The sequence below is a fragment of the Orycteropus afer genome, unplaced genomic scaffold (assembly GCF_000298275.1).
Source record: "Orycteropus afer afer isolate SDZICR_OR568_19922 unplaced genomic scaffold, OryAfe1.0 scaffold00204, whole genome shotgun sequence".
Classification (NCBI taxonomy): Eukaryota; Metazoa; Chordata; class Mammalia; order Tubulidentata; family Orycteropodidae; genus Orycteropus; species Orycteropus afer.
Genome location: NW_006921791.1, coordinates 1,646,980 through 1,668,252, shown reverse-complemented (window position 1 = coordinate 1,668,252; position 21,273 = coordinate 1,646,980). Strand labels below are relative to the sequence as shown.

General features: G+C 36.3%; 1 protein-coding gene across 1 annotated transcript in view; it reads right to left on the bottom strand.

Moving 5' to 3' along the window:
* Window positions 1-1,946: 1,946 nt before the first annotated feature.
* Window positions 1,947-21,273, bottom strand: part of SNTG2 (syntrophin gamma 2) — a 698,933-nt gene continuing 679,606 nt past the window's right edge. Inside the window, exon 17 of the mRNA XM_007948127.1 lies at window positions 1,947-2,078. Within this exon, the coding sequence (XP_007946318.1) occupies window positions 1,947-2,078 (132 nt within the window). The remainder of the gene's footprint in view (window positions 2,079-21,273) is intronic.

Genomic DNA, 21,273 nt, shown 5'->3' with positions numbered 1-21,273 from the left:
GACTAGTGGGCATTTTGCTTGCCTGTTTTATTTTGCTGCTATTTAATTAAAAAGTTGTGCATCTTTCAAAAATTTATACAAATATGAAAATAAATTTTACTATCAAAAATTTCTGGGAAAATATTATATTTTCATTATTGTCCAGTACAAGTAAATTTTTAATGTTCTGAATTTTTATGTGAAAACAAGAAAAAAATCATCACAATTTCTTTCCTGTTTAGTGCTCAAAAACACCTTGTACTTTTGAATGAGTTTAGTCTTTTTGACATAGGGGAAGAAAATGAGAGTAACCTCAATTTTGAGATCAAAATTTCCACATTAGAGGAAAAACTGGAGATAGGGACATTTCTAACTCTATATTTTAGTAAATACTCTATAAAATTCAAATTTCCTATTGTTATTAATATTGATAGTTATTTTGAATTAAAAAAAGAGAATAAATACCTACATAGAAAAATGTTGTCTGATGCTCCTTGACTATCATTCTCTTTCCAGAATGTTGTTGTTATGTGCCCTTGAGTCAGACCCAACTCATAGTGACCCCCCCCCCTTGGGTTTCCGAGACAGTATCACTACGGAAGTATATTGCCCAACTTTCCTTCCTAGGAGTGGCTGGTGGGTTTGAACCGCCAGCCTTCTGGTTAGCAGTCAAGTGCCTTAGGCACTATGCTACCAGAGCTCCTCCTTTGCAGAATAGTATTTTAAAATTCTGTTAAATGCTCTGTTCTTTGTAGAATCTTCCATCAAAGCCAATAAAATATTAGTGAAAAATTTATATATCATTAATATGTATATATATTTCTTTTAAGAAGAATGATTTTAAATAGATAAACACCATTGATGACATCTGTTATCTTAAAAATGAAAACAGCTCCTTTCCCTAAATACCTGACAAACAAGGGTGGGGGGAGTGAGATCCAGTGAGGACTGATAATTACTTAAATCTTAATCACAGCAGGGAACATGAGAACTTTAGGTTCTGTTCATTTGCTCTGATAGAAGCTGTTGGAAACATCTATTTATTTTATTAGAATAATATTCCTGCACTTTACAGTCTGATGATTATATATTTTTCCTTTGTTTGCAACCTTGAAAAATGAATATAAAACCTTGACTTTTCCTAAGTACACTCTATACTCTTAGAGGGAAAAATAAAGGCCTCTAAGACACTTGCCTGCTAACCAGACGGCTGGCGGTTCAAACCCACCAGCCACTCCTCGGAAGGAAGGTTGGGCAATCCTACTTCCGTAGTGATACTGCCTCGGAAACCCAAGGAGGGGTCGCTATGAGTCGGGGCCGACTCGACGGCACATAACAACAACAACAACCATTTAATTGCTTATCACAAACACAGAAATGTTCCCTATTTAGAAGTAATAAACTATGTGACGAACAAGAAAACCAAAATATATGCTATATTTTGTGAAGTAGAAAAGTAATTAAAGTTAATTTTCTTTTCCTATATATTTCTACCATTCATTTATCAACAGATCCCTTCACACAGGCCTCCCTGAGAAAAAGGGAAAGATGACAAGTCAAATCCAAAAATCACTATTTCCTTTTCGAAGGAAAAAAAAGTGGTGAGTTCTCAGTATTTTCTGCTTTAGACTTTTGGAAAACGGAATCAGGATTTTACCATTGTAGGTAGTAGAGTCGGTAGTGTTGATATAATTTTTTACACTATTTGGAGAAATAACAGCAGAGGTGATGTGAATTATTTCACTGTGGAACACTGGTTTCTATTAACCATAAGTTTCCATAAACAGAATCTGTGCTAACTTGTCAGATTTAACAAGTATGACCCATATTTGGAAACTAGTGACATATTTTATTGGTATCACAACTATAGGCTCATTATAAAATCACACAAAGTTGCAATGTTGTGCAGGAAAGATTCATTTCTTAAGAAAATAATTTAATTTTTCAGCACTCAACAGAAGCAAGTTTTAGCTGTTATACATGTATTTCCTTGCAATACTCTGGCTGTCTATGAATACGGGATCCACTGAGGCCACCTTGGCTGCTATAAAGGAGTGTATGCAATGCAAAACAGCCGTCAGATCCTGAAATTCAAGTTCCTGTAAGAAAAGAAAAAATTATATTTATTATAAAATAAATCAAATATTTAACAAATTTTGTGCTTTATGAACTTGAAGAAAGTTACCGAGGTAACAAATAAACAGAAAGTAAGTACATTTTAAAGTAAAAGACAGTGTAATATGATCCAAAGTATCCATAAACACAAATATATATATATATATATATATATATATATATATAAAATTTAATTTAAACTTTATTTTACTGTAGTTCACATAGGTTAAGTATGCATTTCCTTTATTAATTAATGTTGGATATTGATTAAATCATATCTGATAATCATAGTTCCATGATCTGAATCTTCATTACAAGTATGAACTGGTCACTGGTTTATGGTAATATCGCCTTAGGGATCTCATTACAACATAGTTCACATTATTTCTAATTTAGCGGAAGTAATTACATAGTTTTGGTCCTCTGTGTCTTGGAAGCAATAGTCAACAGCTGTATGGCACTGAATCAGCAGAATGCTGAGATACATAGATGTAGCAAATAACTTGTTATAACCTCATCCTGTTAACACTGCCAACAGGAGTAATGACACTGAAGAGGGCAGATTTCTTTAAGAGATGACAGTGACTCCATTCTTTGGGGAAAAAAAAAAAAAAAAACTAAACATAAATCTGTTAGCCCTTACTTCCAGATTACAAAGATTCCAAATTTTAATTAAAAGCAAATATATGTCAGAAACTATTATTAATCTTCTTCCTACAAGCTTCACTCACAAAAAGGCCCCATGGCAAATCAAGTCAACAATGAGCCCCAAAACTGAAACAGAAGTTAAACAGAGTGTTTTTAAAAGTTAAGCTATTACTGGCAGGAAAAAAACTTTATTCTATTGATAATTGATTATAAAGCCTCACCAATCGCCACCTCTATTTTCTCGGGGAAGGAGGAGCTTTAGAATACATTACTCTGAATTTGTTTCTGTTCTTTGCTGTTGTAATAATGTTCCAACATAATCAACCTTAAAAGACTCCTTTTAAGGTACCTGCTATTTGATTGATATCTTATGATTTAAATTTCATCAAAATTCTTGCATATTCTAGACTATGGAGATGACATCACAAAGAAAGCACCACCATTTTCAAGGGGGAAAAAAAAAGTAAAAACAAACCGTTAGCTTGTATAGTGCATATAAGTGCTCCTTTAATTATCTTAAAGGTAAGATCACTGATATTTTTATTCAGTGCAGGAAATGGGATGGAGAAAGGTCAACATACTTTTCACTAGACATGAGTAAGGCCACACATTCCTGGGGTAAATGACTCATCATTCATTCATCTTGGCTTTTCTGAGCTGTTGTTCTTAATGAATCAAGGATTTGACATATTAAAAATGGCTTCAAACTGCATTTACAACTAGAAATCAGTTTCATTCTCTTTGGTATGCCCTGCATGCCTTCCTTTTAGAAACTGCTCCTTTCTTGTGGCACCTCTTCACCATAAATGACTCACGTGGGAAAACTACAGTCCCTTATCACCTTCACTTAGGTATAGTCAGCAATATGGAATAATGTAAGCCTGAAATTTCCTTTGGCTCCGTGCTGCCAATTAGAGAGAGCTATCTGAAATAAATTCCACATAGTGCAACACTGCTCAGAGAGGGTCAGAAAAAGATCATTAGACCACATCAGGATCTGGCTGTACTTGGAGCCAGCCCTGACTTTCCAGTTATTGGAAACCATGTATTACTTTTTTTTCCCCTACTCCAATTTGAATTAAGTTTCTCTTTCACATATGAACGAATCTGAATCGTGACAACTTCGTAATTAATTGATTGCTTTACTTTAAAATTTTATGATTTTTTTATGATGTTGAGCAAAATATTTAAGATGTTTAGGTGAATGCTCCAGCAAAGGCTTTCAGCAAAATAAATAAATAACAAGAACCAAAAGAAAACCAAATCATTGCCACTGAGTCAATTCCACCTCACAGCAACCCTATAAAACGGAAGAAACTCCCCATAGGGTTTCTAAAACTATAAAGTTTATGGAAGCAAACTATCACATCTTTCTTTCTCCCATGGAGCAGCTAGTGGGTTTGAACTGTCAGCCATTCAATTTGCTACTGAACATTTCTCCTTTGAATAACCAGAGATCCTTTCATAATACTTAAGTAGTTGAAATAAAGCATAATTACACTTATTACTTACTACACTCATTCTATCCATTTGTGGAATCTAGAAGCTGTTTGGTTCCTGTGCTAACCTTTATTTCAAGTTGAGTCCACTAGTCATACCTGCACCTCAAGAACGTACTCAAAATCCCTGGCTGAGCAATGTAAAGTTACCCTCCAGTGACTAATAACAGTATTTATTATTTCTTGTGGTTTATTCCAGGAGGGAGGAAAAGCAAGTAATTTACTAGAAGAAACATAATTTTCTCACAAAACTAACATGAACTGAAATACAATTTATGTAGGTGTTTCCAAATAGTAATTACTGAACTTTGCTAAGGGTCATTTTTGGGGAAAGGAGAAAAAAAAAAAAAAAAAAAGAAAGAAAGTTCATATCACTTATGCTTTAGGGTCTTCGTTTTATATATGTAAATTGGAAATTCCTTTTCAAGCTCCCAAAAGACTTAGCCAGTACTAACACAACTCAATGAGGAGCTCTGGTAGCATAATGCCTATGACACTTGACTGCTAATTAGAAGGCTGGCCGTTCAAACCTACCAGCCACTCCTCAGAAGGAAGATGGGGCAATCTACTTCTGTAGTGATACTGCCTCAAAAACCCAAGGAGGGATCACTATGAGTCGCTTCTGACTCAATGGCACATAACAACAACATCAACACAACACAATAGAACTAGCACAACACTGAAAAAATAGCTACCAGAGTTAATGTGCGACATCAATAATTTCTGATATCATAAGCTACACCACAAAATTGCTGAATATTGGGAAGAACAAAATGAACTCACACCACAGATTTCCATGAAAAATATCAATGGTGTTCTCGAGATGATTTCCACTCTTAGTGACCTTAAGGGACAGAATAAGACTTCCCGATACTACTTCCAAAGTGGTAATCTTAACAAAATCTGACTGCAATATTTTTCTCCGGCAGAGTGACTGGTGAGTTTGAACTGCGAACCTTTCAGCCTTCTGGTTACCAGTTAAGTGTCTTAGTCACTGTGCTACCAGAGGTCCTGTTATACACAGAGTACAGTAAAATAGATCCACGAGAAAACTCCAACACATTGCATTAGGAAGTTATATTGAAGTGGATTGGTAGCAACAGAGCAGAATTTTCAAAAATTTGTTGGATAGCAAAATGTGTTGTATTGAAAAAAAAGTTATTTGTTCAAATAGGTTTGGAGAAAAAGTAGATTAAAGAAAGTGAGATCACTTTCTTTATTGTAGGATTTCATAGAGCCTTTATTATTATTAATCATATTGAATATCTCAAAGAATAACTTTGTTTTCTTAAACTTAGTTGATTTTTAAAAAATTGTATCTTGGAAAGCTACTTAGGAAATGATACAATGGAGTTAAAGCAACATAGCTCTATCCATCTAATGAATATGCCATTATAAAATAAATTTCCTCCATTAATGGTGGTGAGCGAAGTATGTTATTGATGCAATCAAAAGCACAGGCTGCTGTAAATTAAAAAAAAAAAAAAAATCATTTTTTTTTAAAAACATTTTCCAACATCTATTCAAGGCTTAGCTTGGTGCCCCACGGTGGGACAGTGAAATCCAAGATACTGTGTCTAAAGCACAATAGGCAAATCTAGGAAAGTCTAGTCTGTTTTTCACCCAAAAAAGTAACGGGACAAACATCTGAGGAATGACAGTGGCAGAGGAAACAGAGCTGCCAGATGCTCTTGGCTTGGCAGAAACACCACCAACGGAGTAACTGGCGTTGAATCTGTTTGTAAGGCTAGCCACTTTGTGAATATGATCTTGAAAGGACCTCTCTTAAATAAAACAGGAAGGTATCAGAATATGCACAATGGAGAATAGGGAGTAATTGGATTTGTTCTGAAAAACCTAGTTCCTACACACCACACGGGCTTTGTTTTATCTTCATTTTAGGGGCTCTTCCTTTGCAGATATTAAAATAAAAGCTACCCAGTAGTCTTCTTGCCCCCAGTTTCCTCATATAAAACTGTATCTGTTGAGATACAGTTAAACATTGTATTCTTGCTTCTACTACTGTAAATAAGGATAACAGAAAATCACCTAGAGATAGAATTTCCTTATTAAAGAAAAGGAGACTAAAAACCGTAAGATTTGCTGCCTTTAATTATGCAAATGTAAAGCAAATTTATAAGGTAAGTGGTTGCCCTTCCCCTTGGATAAAGCTCTGGGGAGAAAGTAGGCTCCTTGGCAAAAAGAGCCCAAGGGACTTCTGGAAATGAAAGGATATAAACCCAAAATTTCTGAAGAAAATTGTTGTGCTATTCTAATTTGTGGTGGTGGAAACAAAAGCTGGACTAGGAAAAAGGAAGACAGATGAAAAACTGATGTACTTGAATTTTGTGTTGGCAAAGAATATTGAGTAAATACCATAGACTATCTGAAAAGTGAAAAATCAGTCTTAGAAGAAATACAACCAAAATTCTCCTTAGAAACATGGTTGGTGAGACTTTGGCTCATTTATTTAGGAAATGTCATCAGGAAAAATCAATCACTAGAAAAGGACATTATGCTTGGTAATGTAGAAGAACAGTGAACATGAGGCCAATTCTCAATGAGATGAGTTGCCACAATAGCAGCAATGGATGCCAACATATCAGTGATCATAAAGATAGTGCACGGCCAGTCAAGGTTTTGCTCTGTTGTACATAAGTATGTCATGAATTGGAGCCAACCAACAGCAACAACAAATAGGAGAGGACGTTCTCCAGGAGATGAGATTGGGCTGGAGACCCAGGGTCCAGGTTCAACATAAGACCTTGAGAGTTTGTGGGTGAATGGTTTTCCAACACAGCATGTGGCTGAAGCTGGAAGTTTGGGGTCTGGAATTTTCCAACATTGCTCAGTGTCACACCTGCAGTCCTAATGAGGCTTTCTTAGTCTGTTTCTGTTCCAGTTTGTGTCACCTTTGCTCTCATTTTTCCTTCAACAGGAGGTTCAGGTACCGCCAATGTTCAGTTTTGCTTAGGGTCCCCTCTTTTTTCTTTCACAGTACTTTACAAATTCCTATTTTGGAACAAGTTATTCTTATTATACTGAAACTATGTAAATAACTACCTAGTATCTTATTACCTAGTAACTACCCCCTCACACACACACACCAGTAGATTGTAATTCTTTACCTACAGACATCCTGTATCCTGTGTCTTTGGGTTCTTAGTAAGTAGACTAATGCCAGATATATAGTAGGCGATCAACAAATATTTGTTGCATATTATAAAGTTTAGGAAACAAAGAAACAAACTATTTTAAAACAATATCATCATGCTAGATTACTAATATCTTTGTTTGAAGTTACAGAACTATGAATATTGGTATCAGATTCTAGTTCTGATAGAGTTTTCTAATCAGTATTTTTTTTTCTTATAAGTTCCTAAACTATATTTACGGGACAGAAAATAAACAAGAAGATGTACACAGATTCTCTTTTGCTTAGCAAAACAACAAAAAGCTTTCTAAGTATTTGTAATTCCTGCCAATAATAGAAGAATTAGTTCCCACTCTAACCACAATGTTCTCTGTACTCAGGAAGACTCAAAAGGGTCTTCTGGATGAAAAGGCTACTGGCATTGCTGATTCAGGGAATGGCCTCCTGCCCACAGAGATCTTAGTATCCTAGTTCCTCCTAAGCAGTTTTCTCCCTTGGCATATCCATTCTGCTCACTATTTCAAAACAAGTGTTAGACCCTAAGGCTTAACCAAGGGAAATCAAAAGTCCACTCTTGGCTAATAGAATGAATGGTTGGGTTTCACATATGTCGATGTGTTAATACTTTAAAGTGTTCTTCAACTAGAGATAGACTATTTTGATCTCTTGGAGGACATATGGTAGGTATAATAATGATTCCCCAAATATGTCCAAGATCTAGTCCTCCTAACCTCTGAATATGTTAATTTACACATCAAAATAAAACAACAACAACAAAAAAACACAGCTTTGATTAAGGACCTTGATCTGGGAAGATTATCCTGAACTATCAAGATGGATCCAATTCAATAAAATGTCTTCATAAACAGAGGACCTTTCCCAGAGATAAGAGGACCAGAGATGTGGCACCTTCAAAAGAACTCAGTTATACATTGCTGGGTTAGAAAGTGGAGGAAGGTGGCCACCAAGAAATGATGTGAGTGGCCTCTAGAAGCTGGAAAAGACAAGGAAACAGATTCTCTAGAGCCTCCAAAAAGGTACTCGGGCTTTAAAATATCTTAATTTTAGTGTCAGCCTTATAAAATACAGAACTCTAAGACAATAAATGTGCATTGTTGAAGTCACTAAGTTGTGGTACTGTGTTACAGCATTAATAGAAGACTAACGCAGGAAACTTCTTTAGATAATTTAAGATGAATTTTCCTAAGAAAGCAGCATATTTTCTGTGCCCACGCATGAAAAAGAGTTAAGAAAAATACGTTTTTAGTTCAAAGCATTGGATTTTATTTTTCAATATAGCTAAGCTGAAGAACGACATGGAAAAATTAAGAAGCTGCTCAACGCAACCAGAAGAGGGGTAGCACTCTTATGGAGGAAAAGAAAAATACAGAAATAAAATAAAAATAATATTCATTTAAACACATGACCAAAAGTGATAATGGGCTTGTGATGGAATAGGAACTAAATATGAGTCAGCAGTTTAAGAGTATTGCTTAAGAATACTGAACTTTCTAAGCTTTTGTAAGGTAATCGTGATCTGTAATTATATATGCTATTCTCTCTTCAATTTCAGCTTTCTTATCCCTACCTAGAAAGCATAGGTTTAGCTACAGGATCCCTAAAGTTTTGTCTGGCTCTGTACTTTCCTATTTTATGGCATGTATAAGCACTCTTAAAACTTTTGTCAGATCAGACCCAGAGCCCTGACTCTTTGAGAGAGATCTGCATAAAGTTTCCAGGGAAGGTCTGCTTATTTATTGTGTGACGTAGTGCAAATTGCATCATCTCCCAGATTCTCATTTCCCTTATCTGTAAAATGGGAAACTTTACATTTTACATTGGTGATTCATGAAGTTAAAATGTGATAATCTTATGCTATTATACAATCAGAGACACAGACATTCAAGATAGTAGCATATTTCTTGGCACAATGCAAGTGCTCAAGAACTTCAGAGTAAAGAAACAGACATGCAAAAGATCCACACTGTGGTTTAAACTCATTGCACTCGAATTGGATCCAACTCATAGCGACCCCTCCTTGGGGTTCTGAGGCAGTATGAGAACGGAAGTAGATTGCCCAGCCATCCTTCTGAGGAGAGGAGTGGCTGGTGAGTTTAAACCTCCGGCTTTCTGGTTAGCAGTCAAATGCCTTAGGCATTATGCCACCAGAGCTCCTAGGACTTAAAAATGTCTTTATTTTAAACTTTTCCCAAGATGTTTATATTCTCTTTAGATTTTAGGTGTAAAGTGAAAAAGGTTGTAAACATGAAGTCTTAAAATCAGCATGCAATTAAATGGCTTATGTTTAGCATGGTGTTTTGGCTTCCTTACTGTGGGTCCTTTTTATTCATTGTAAACACTGACATCCATGGAACAAGCAATTTCCAGCTCTCTTGGGTAATGCCACTTAATAACCTTCAGTTGAGCTGAGCAGAACCACTGTTCATAGGAAAATATTTCATCCTGGGAACCAAGGCATTAAAGGCTATGTATACCATGGTCTTATACCACCCTCACTTTCAGCTAATTTTTGGGAGAATAACTGAGTGTATCCCCAAAATTCTATGTTATTCTACTTCATCCCTGTGAACAAGCTTTCCACTCTTTTCTCTGCTTCAAATACCATCAGCTCTACTCCTGATACCGATTATCAAACCCTACCCATCCCTACATGGTGCTACTCTTCAACAAACCTCCTTTCATCTGAAAATTGAAGCTGGATGCCTGTGTTTTGTGTTATCATAGATTTCCACTCACGTATACTTCATGGAAAAAATTATCATTCTGCTTGCATATACAGTTTTTGGTGATTCTATCTTATCTTTCCCACTACATGGGAAGATTTTTGAAGGGAAAAATTTGGTGCCCATTTCCAACCCCAACAGTGTATGTACATACTAAGAAAGAAGGAAAGAAAAAAGTGAAGGAAGGGAAGGGAAAGAGAGAACGAAAGAGGAGAGAAAAAGAGAAGAAACAGAGAAACAAACAAAAAAGAAACAGCAAGACTGAAAAAACACAATGCTCTCACAGAGGTTCAATCCATGGACTTCAACTTTAACAGATGAAATAAGAGAAAATAAAGGATGGAGGAACAGGCACAGAAAGATCATTAGCAATTTTGGAGAGCAAAAAAGTGAAAAAAAAAATCTAAAACACACACACCCTTAAAAGATATTTTGTATTCTTGGACAACAGATGCAGAATTAGCTATATGGAGATTTGAGCAGGGTAACTTCCCATTACCATTTTTAATGCTTTTTAATGACCAGAAAGGGAGGGGGACAGCACTATTATTATATAATTATTCTTGTGAGGGGTTCAAGACCTAACCATTACAAATAAATCTTAAGCACAACCATAATAGCTCATTTTGATGGTACTTTCTATTCATACCTTGTTTCCAAATAAATGACTTCCCTTGTGCCATACAACAATCTGGCAGGGTCAGTAGGTATTACTAGGGGTGGGCAGGCATCTTTACTATTTTGCACAGGTTACAGAAAGGTTTTGAGAGCTAAATGGCACAAGTTCTCACAACCAGTAATATTCAATGTTCTCTGATTATAAAATGCCCTGCTGTTTTAATCACAGCATAATTATTGCAACTATAGAAATCATGAGAATAAAAAAAAAAAAAAAAGGAAAGTGACAAAAGGGACATGATTGGGCAAGTTCTAAAATATACAGAAAAAATGTACAGATTATAAATCTTTACAACAAAAAAAAAGAGAGAAATCTGTAGTAGACAAATACAGATCTAAAGAAAATTAATGGGAGAGATAGGAAAAATGACAAGAACTAGAGGAAATCATACCATGCAAAACAAAACAATAAAAAAGAGTAAATATATATTGAAATAAATAAAAGCTAATGTTATTGTGTGTTTATTATGTGACAAAAGAGTTTTGGTGGCCCAGTGGTTAAAGCATTTGGTTGCTAACCAGAAGGTAAGTGGTTCAGATTCAGCGGCTGCTATGCGGGAGAAAGATGAGGAAGTCTGCTTCTGTAAAGATTTACAACCTTGAAAACACTAAGGGATGGTTTCACTCTGTCCTGTATGGTTGCTATGACTTGAAATCACCTCGACAGCAGTGTTTTTTTTTTTTTTTTTTTTCAGTATGTACCAATATGTATTATATTAATCAATTTAATCTTTATAACAAATGTATGAATACAATTTTATCATTTCAATTTTATGTATAATGAACAGGGAAGTTAGATAACTCTTTCAAGTCCCAGAGCTATTAAATCTAGGCAGTCTGGCCACTCTACTATCATCTGTCATTTGTGTCTTAATTCTGAGGTACATACAACTTGATAAATGGTTAAATTACATAAATGAGCATTTTAACCTGAGGAAATGCAGAGAGCAATTTGACTTTAGAAATACATATAACTTTACCAATTAGACAAATGTATATTATAGTAAATTAAAACTTCAGATTATTTTTAACACTTTTGTAACAAAATACTCTTCCAGAACTACAGAGTTACACTTTTCTAGTTAGATCATTCCATGAGAATGGAATGGCCAGAAGTGTCTGACCAAATATAAACAGAACAAAGAAAACTGTTTTTTTTTTTTTTTAATATATGTATTTATTTATTTTTAGGAAGAAATTAAAAGGTAAGAAAGTAGTAAGAGAACATTTAGTACTAACCTCTTGTTTGTTTGTTTTTAAGAAAACTGAGTCCCATGAAGATTAAATAATTTTTTTCAAGGTTATATAGTTAATGATACATATAAAGAGCACTAATACAGATACAGGAAGAAGCAAGATTAATGTGTATAGAATGTTCTGTATGGGCATATGCTTTCCTACTTCATAATAACACTTCAAAGTGGGCACTTCTTTCTCTATTTCACAGATGAGGGAAATGAAGTCTGCAGAACTTAACTGATTTGGCTAAAGTCAAAACAATGTGAGGTGACAAAGGAAGAATTTTTATCCAAGTCAATAGGGTCACTTACTATTAGTCGGAATTGACTTGGTGGCATACAACTACAACCTGACTCAACAGCCCGTGCTGGTTTTACTCAGTGAGTTTGCCAACCCTCCAAAAATACTGTGATGTTTTTAGATTGCTTTGAAGTCCCAAAGTATTTTCTTCTCATACATTATTCCATCCACCCACATTTACAATTCATATGAGATGTTATATTTATTTTATTGATGAGAATGCTGTAGGTCAGAGAACTAAAGTGACATAGATCTGATGGCTAGGACAGTGCGGAGCTGGGACTGACCACACATTTCTGGAATTCAATATTCAGTGTTGTCTCAGCTTCACCACATGGAACTCCTATCACCCACTGTAATATATTTGTCCTAATAACCTACATTTTAATAAAGTCTTTTAATATTTAATATTAGCTGAAATAATGATTTAAAATATGATAGACAACTTGGAACAGACAACTTGGAACACTTTGCAACATTTAGATATTTTAGTACAATGAACTTTTTCCTTAATTAGTAAAACTTTTAGGAAGTCATGAGGAGTGATACTGCACATATCAAAGTATGAATAATGAGGTCACCCATAACTTGTGAAAATATTTCTCCTTTCACACTCTTTACTCTCAGATATGCTCTATCTATCACAAAAGTGACACTTTCAATCAACATATAAATGTTAATATTATCCACATGTCCTCAATAAATCTCCTCCAGTAGAAATCACATTTCTTTATTGCACCATCCATATTTCCATCTCAGTGCACAAATTGCTAGACATTTGTCAAAAAATGTCTGTGAGATGATTGGCAACTTTTCTGATGAATAATAGCCCTCATAGGTGCTTAGTTTTCCTTAATTGTCATCTAATGACCCTTTGCAAGAAGGGGGGGCAGAAAGCATATAACCATTTAAGAGAACAGCTTCCACTCAGCCATAGCAATTCAAATACACACAGTATTTCAAACCAGGCCCATGTAAGCTATTCCTTAGCCACAGTTACATCCCAGTGAATTAAAAGTAGACCTGTGCTGATTTGGTGAGAACAGTCATACATGAATGAGATGATTGTAAAGTAAATGAATAAATATCTAGAATAAGTGCATATGCTTTGAATTTCCCTTAGAAAATGCCAAAAAAAGTACAATTGCATATGATAATTATGAAGATTAATTTTTTCCCAGAACTCATTCAACAGTTTTTTGTTTCATAACTCACTCACTGCTGTCCAGTCGGATCCAACTCATAGAGATCCCTCCGTGGGTTTCCGAGGTGGTATCATTAAGGAAGTAGATTGCCCAGTTTTTGTTTAGGTCACTCCAATAGGGACCTGGACAGTTAGAACTTGTACTCCTACTCTCTCTCCAGTGTCCACGGTTCTCCTTACTCAGGAATGGATGCCCTGTGTTTCTTCACTTTGTGGGACCACTGCACTGGTGGTGTAGCACCTAAGGCATTTTGACTGCTAACCAGAAGGCTGGCAGTTCAAAACTCTCAGCCACTTCTCAGAAGGAAGATTGGGCAATCTACTTTTGTAGAGATATCGCCTCAGAAACCCAAGGAGGGGTCATTATGAGTCAAATATGACTCCACGACAGTGAATTTCAGTGAGAGAGGCACAAAGGTTAAGCAAGGGCTGCTTCAAGAAACATAGCAGTTCGAACCCACTACCCCACTCTGCAGGAGAAAGATGTGGCAGCCTGCTTCAGTAAGAATTTGTTGCCGTGTGCCATTGATTCTATTTCAACTGAGAACACCCTGTAGGACAGAGTAGAGCCTCTCAAGTTTCCAAGGCTGTGATCTGTACAGAAGCTGACTTCCACATCTTTACTCTGCTTAGCAGCTTGTGGGTCCCAACCAGTGAAGTGCTCATTGTGCTACCAGGGCTCTTGCCCTAAAGGTTACAGCTTTGGAAACCCTATGGGGCAGTTCTATTCTGTGCTGTAAGGTCAAGATCAACTGAAGGCATGCGTTTCTAGTGGGTACTTCTTCTATCCATGTCTCCTCCAGGACACCTCCCAGACTGTTATTATCTGCAGGCAGGGCACCTCCATGATTATGTTCAGGTTGAGTCCATGGTAAAATGTTTGAGAAGAGAAAAACCTCCTGCAGGTTCTGTGAAACATTTTTTTTTAAGTTGTTATGTCAAAACAACTATGCTTTGGTATGTAACTCTTTTTTAATTCCTTTTCCATCAACTTTCTTATTTTTATAGTATAATGATCACTACTTCAGAGTATAGAGACAGACACATTGGAATTCAGATCTTTGTTCTTCCATTTGCTAACTTTGAGTCAGGCAGAGGTGTGGTGCTAAACTGGCTCTGGATTGATGGTGGGTGGAGAGTTCTGACATGGAGCATTTGGCATAGTGGAACTCTGGTGGTATGGTGCCTATGGTATTTGACTGCTAACCAGAAGGCTGGTGGTTCAAACTCACCAGCCTCTTCTTGGAAGGAAGGTTGGGTGATCTACTTCTGTAGTGATACCGCCTCAGAAACCCAAGAAGGGATGGGTATGAATCAGATCCAACTCTGTGGCAGTGGGTTTTTTTTTTTTTTTTTTTGCTAAGGCATTTGACTACTAACCAGATCCACCAGCCATTCCTTGGAAGGAAGGTTGGGCAATCTACTCCCATAGTGATACTGCCTCTGAAACTCAAGGAGGGGTTGCTATGAATCCGATCTGACTCCATGGCACTGAGTTTTGTATGGTCTATATACTCCCACAGTAGCCAATTTCAAAAACAAAACCAAAAAACGATGGTTTAACACCTGGCTGGCAAATTTCCTGAAAAATTACTATTGGGCTCTTCCAAGTAGGAATAGGTCAGATCCATTACACTACTACTGAATCAGGGCAAGTTATAAGACTGTGTGCAACTCAGATTATTTTTTCACTGGTGGAGACTATAATAATAATACCTACCTCACAGGATTGTTGTGCCAATTAAATGCAAGAGTGAATGGAAAATTTAGACTTTCTGGTACAATATAAGTGCTCAACAAATACTGGTCTTCTTCACGAAACTACATTTGTCAAATTAATAATGTATTTTCAGAGAGCCTCAAAGATTTTTTGTTCTGTAGGGGAGGTATTTTGAGGATGAGGACATTGAGGTTTCGGAGTTTTTAAATAACTTATGCAAGGTCACAAGATTAATTAGGTACATAATTGACACTTGAAATTAGATGTCTAACCTTTAGTCCAATAGGTCCTTGTTTCATTTACTGAAGATTCCATAACATTGAAATTATAAGGTTACCATAAAATTTCTAAGAATAAATCCTTACTGCATCAAATTTTCTTCTAAGAGTGGTTCTGTAGCATGAGCCTCTCCTGGGAGCTCCTTAAAAAAGCAGAATTTCAGGTTTCAGGTCAGCCTACTGAATCAAAATCTGGAATTATCCCCCAGTGACTTGTCAGCACATTCAAGTTTGGGAAGCATTGCTAAAGGGAGCACATAAAGAAATGAACAGCAACATTGTCAAAGAGCTTAGGAAACCGAGGGGAATGGAAACTGCGTGAGTACTTAAAATCCAATCACAAAGGTAAATGTACCAAAAGCATTGGGTGGAAAATGATTTTGATTAGAAGTTGGCATTTGCATCAGTCCTTGGAAGATTAATGGAATTGTTACAGTTGGTTAGGGGGTGAGGATAGAGGATGTTCCAGAAAAAGACATGAGCAAAGGTACGGAAATAAGAAAGTGCATGATGAGTTCAGAAAATGGGTGGTAGTCTTCTGTGGCTGGTGTGCAGGGATCGTTAGGAAGGGATTATGCTGGGTGTCAAAGCTGCAGAGAGACATCGAGGCCCCTTCACACAGCATGAACTCCTCATTGAGGAGGCTGGACATAATTTCCTACATTATTTATTGTATTATTTTTGTGGATGAAATGTGATGGGGGAGTAGCAAGATCATGTTGGCTTGAAAAAGATAACTAATAACAGAAATAAATGACTGAAGGCAGGAATTTACATTAGCTGCTTAGAGCAAGAGTCCCTGTGAGAGAGAATGCAATCTTGAACTCAAGCAAGATAGACATAAAGGAAGAGGATGATCGTGGGGCTGACAGAAAGAGCAATTACAGATACATCATAGAATGAGTTTGTGTAGTAGTTCTTGGTGATTCACTGGGGAGAGGTTGGTACAATCAAGATGAGAAACACAGAGGAGGTGCAGGTTTGTTATTTGAAAGATAAAGAGCTTAAATAAGACTTTTGACTTTCCAGGGAATGACCAAAACAGACCAGTGAGAGAGAGAAAGCAAACAAAATCAACCAGTGACTAGCCCAGAGTTGGATGAAGACTGATTCTGTGCATATGAACAAAGTGACTCTATTAATACATGTAGTTTATCTTTCCACTCTTGTTTGCAATTTTCTAGGCTCAACTACACTCTTACCCCTATCCATTTCAGATTCATTTAGTTGGATTCAGGAAGATCTACTTTCTTTTTTTACAAAAAGCATTTCTCCATAACCTTTAAAGGTTACTCTATAATTTACCACTTCTGATACTGTCTGCTTTGGGCTATAAAATTTCCTTGGTTGTTTTTTTAGCTCACATTCTTAAACCACCTTTCCCCTTCAACAAATAATGGAATTATAACTTCATAAATTTTATTTATACTAAAGTTCAGCATTATCACCTTGCCAGGATGTTTTAAAAAATCTGACTTCTCCAAACAGCTCTGAATCTATCACTTTTGCCTGCTTCCTTTCCCTCCAGAGACACAATATTTTAAAGATGAATGCCTGCTCTTCGAAAAGCTGTTTTCACAAAATAAAATCCTTGCAATTTTCTCTATCTCCAGAGTAACTTAGACATATACTAAGGTAGAGACAGCAAAGGAATGAAGTGAGCCTGTAGGCTGGCTTTTTTTTACTTGTGTAAATATTTTATTTGGAAATTTATAAGTTCTGACAGAGATAAATAACTCTGAAACTTATTGTCTAAACAAAGTCAATTTCTTGAAGAGATGTTACAGAATTTCACTCATACTAAAATTAATATTGAAAAGTAAAAAACAGAATTAAATATATTCGGGTATTGGGAAAGATATGTTTAGACTGTTTTGGACTAGGCACTGATTTATGTCAGCTATGTACTTAGCCATTTGAAATAGTATTTTTCTTTGTAAGTTACTCTTTGCAGCTCATTGGTCTTTATTTTTCCTCCCTCAGTCGCAATGGTTGGAAAGATAACTCATTTGTCTTTTCGGGAACTGTACCTGCATTCATACCTATATTTTCTCATTTAAGGTAATGCAGTACTCAGAATCATTCTTCCCTTTCTATTGCCAACTTTAGCCATGTTTCTTTGAAACAAAATCTTCAGCCTTCACTCAAGTCATTAGAGCTAAAACCCAGTGCCATTGAGTGCATTTTGACTCATAGAGACCTTATAGGACAGAATGGATCTGTCCTATAGTCTGTAATCTTTTACAAGATTATGAGTCTGTAATCTCTCCAAGTCTGTAATCTTTATGGAAGCAGACTGCCTCTTCTTTCTCACGCAGACTGGTTGGTGGTTTCCAACTGTTGACCTTTTGGTCAGCAGCTGAGTGTTTAACCATTGTACCACCAGGGCTCCTTAGAGCTAGAGAATGATAATGAACTTGCTTACATTTCAAAAGCATGCACTGGAAACAATGCATCCACTATATTCTTGCTGGTAATATTTAATCTTTAAAAGTGTGATTTAATTTTTTATTTATAGATTGTCAAACCCTTGTAAAAAAGGCTATAACGATGAATAAAATGACTAATGCTTTAGACAATTTGGATGGCTTTATTTAGAATGCAGAGAATGTGAGTCTTTAGCAAATATTTGTATGTTTGGCTGGGCCTGTCATATTGCCCTTAAAGTAACTTGCATTTAAATATTTAAACATGCCTAAAGATTTCCAAAAATTTTGAAACAAACCTTTTGGCAAATATCCATAGTAACTAAATGGCTACATAAAAATTCCCACTGTCTCTTCCCAAGCAGACCCTTGTTCTCTTCCAGTAAATCTCTTTCCATGCTCTGTTCCCTGTGAAATCTGCAGTTACTACAAAACCATAATTTACATCAAAGGTGAAAGAGAATTTACCTTTAATTCTCCAACAACGGTTATAAATGTAGTAAACCAAAACCAAACTAAATTTACTGTCATGGAGTTGATTTCAACTCATAGCAATCCTATTGGACAGAATAGAACTGCCCCATAGGATATTCAAGGCTGTAAATTTTTATGGAATACAGCCTCATCTTTCCCCAACAGAAGAGGTGGTGCGTTCAAACCCCAGACATTTTGGTTAGCAGCTGAATGTCTTAACCACTGTGCCACCAGAGCTCCTGGAATGGAGTATGGACTCAATAAATGAAGGCAATTCTAGATGACTGCCAGATGCCTTTTGATTATTTAAATAGGACACATAATTGTTTCTTCATAACATTTTAAAAGTCGAATTTAAACAAGGAGCTCTGGTGGCATAGTGCCTAAGACATGTGACTGTAAGCTTTTATACAGTGACACTATGATTTATTATTGTTTTAGAAATAAACCACCATTTCTGAATCTAAGGACAAACTGGGATAGACTGTAAGCTTTATATTTCTAAGAGTAATGAGAGTGGACAATTAAAAAATGTGATTCAATCCTCATTTTTTTTGTTTTTTCACTTACCAACACACAATCTTCAAATGAATTTTTCTGCATTTTTTGGTCAAATAATGGCCACTGATTTCAAGTTACATGACCCTCTCTTGTTCCGGGGATCATGGTACACCATCTATGTTTTTGCCGAGTCCTGCCTGACACCTGAGTTTCTCAACTCATCAGCTTATTTCTTTTCAGCCATCCCATCTTCACTTGAAGCATGTGCTGGTCAAGCAGGATCCCTCTTTCTAAAGCAATCCATTCAGCATTGTAGAATAGCGGGTCAGTGGGTCATTACTGCTATCTCCATGTTTACCTAAGTGTACTTGAGGAAAAAACATCATTCGTTCCTTAGGTAACTAAGAAAATATCTTACTGTGTTCTAGTACTAAACTGAGATCATATGTCCACCAATTTTTTTTTTTTTTTTGAGGCTGTGATAGACCACGTTATTCACCGACTTCATTGGCTGTAGAAATGAAAGTCTTTTTTCTCAACATTTCATTTGACTAAATTTTTCACACAATGATAAACATGGATAAACAGTATAGTCTACATAAGAATTTGGTCTCTGATGTGAGACTGCCTGGGTTCAAATCTTGACTCTATCTTTCAGAATTCTGTGCCTTTAGGTAAATAACTTACTCACACTGAATCCCAGTTTCATTATCAATAAGCTGTGGATAAAATTAGTATTTGTTTCCTAGGGTTGTTATGACAAGTAATTAAATAATACAGTTGTGGTAGTTCAAGTTATGTGTCAACTTGTCTGGGCCTGGTTTTGAGTGGCTGGACAACAAGGTGTAGTTATTCCCCATGATGAGACTGGTAATCAACACCATGGTGGAATCAGCTAAGTAGATGCCTTAGGGATGTGGTCTGCTTCCAGTATATATGAAGACACTTTGAGAAAATCTTGAGCTTTTTAGTACATCTGGATTCTGTGTTTGGCCAAATCTTTATCTCAGGGGCCTGCTATGTTGTCTGTCTATCTTGAGAATGTTTCTGGACTTGAACTAGTGGCCTGCCAACATGTTCAATGGCATGTTGAACTGTGCCATTTCACTTGTCGACTTTGAGTTTGTCAGTCTCACCAGCCATCAGCTGCCTGAGTTAAGAGAATTCTCCAGGCCCAGTGGACTGGGAGTAAGAGGCAGAGTTGAAGCCTAAGGTCAAGGGACCTTCACCTAGTCCCTAGAGCTGACACTCTGAACTTGGACTTACAGCCTCTTAAACTGTAAGAGAATAAATCCCTGTTTGTTAAAGCCATACATTTGTGGTATGTCTGTTACAGTGGCACTAGAGGACCACAACAAGAGTTATAGTTACAGTACTACTACTCTCAAACTCACTGCTGTTGAGTCAGTCCCACTCACAGCAACCCCTCCTAGGGTTTCCTAGGTGTTATCTCTGCTGAAGTTGATTTCCCAGTCTTCCTTCTGAGGAGTTGCTGGTAGATTTGAGCCACCAGTCTTCTGGTTAGCAGTCAAATGCCGTAGACACTACACCACCAGAGCTCCCAGTAGTACTACTACTACTACTAATTAAATAGCACAGCCTCTGGCGTAAAGCATGCACTTAATAGGTACTAGCTTTTCAAGCAATGGTCTTTACAATCACCTCATATGCATGAAGAAATTGGATAATGAAAAAGGAAGACAGAAGAAGACCTTATACATTCGAACACAGTGTTGGTGAAGAATATGGAATATGCCATGAACTGACAAAAGAATGAACAAATTAGTCTTATGAGAAAAACAACCAGAATATTCTTTAGAAGCAAGGATGGTGAGACTCTGACTTGGTTACTTTGAATATGTTATTAGAAAAGACCATTTGCTAGAAAATACACAGTATTTTGTAAATTAGAGGCCCAGTGAAAAGGGAAATCATCAGTGAGGTGATTGACATAATAACTGCAATAATGTACTCAAATATAACAATAATCATGAACACGGTACAAAACTGGGCCTATTATACACAGGATTGGAGCTGACTTGATGGTAACTAACAACAACAAAAATCATTATTTTTAAAGAACAAAAGTTCACTAGAAATAAACCTAGTAAGAAAGCTTGAAATACAAGTATTAGTTTAATTTGTCCTCAACTATACAATATTCGTTCATCTATTCATAATTTTTTTTTTTTATTAGGATTTGGGTGAAGATTTACAGAATAAATTCACTTTTCATACAGCAGTTCACATATACTTTGTCTCATGACATTGACCAAAATTTACAATGCAGCAGCTCCCCTCCCACTTCCTCCCC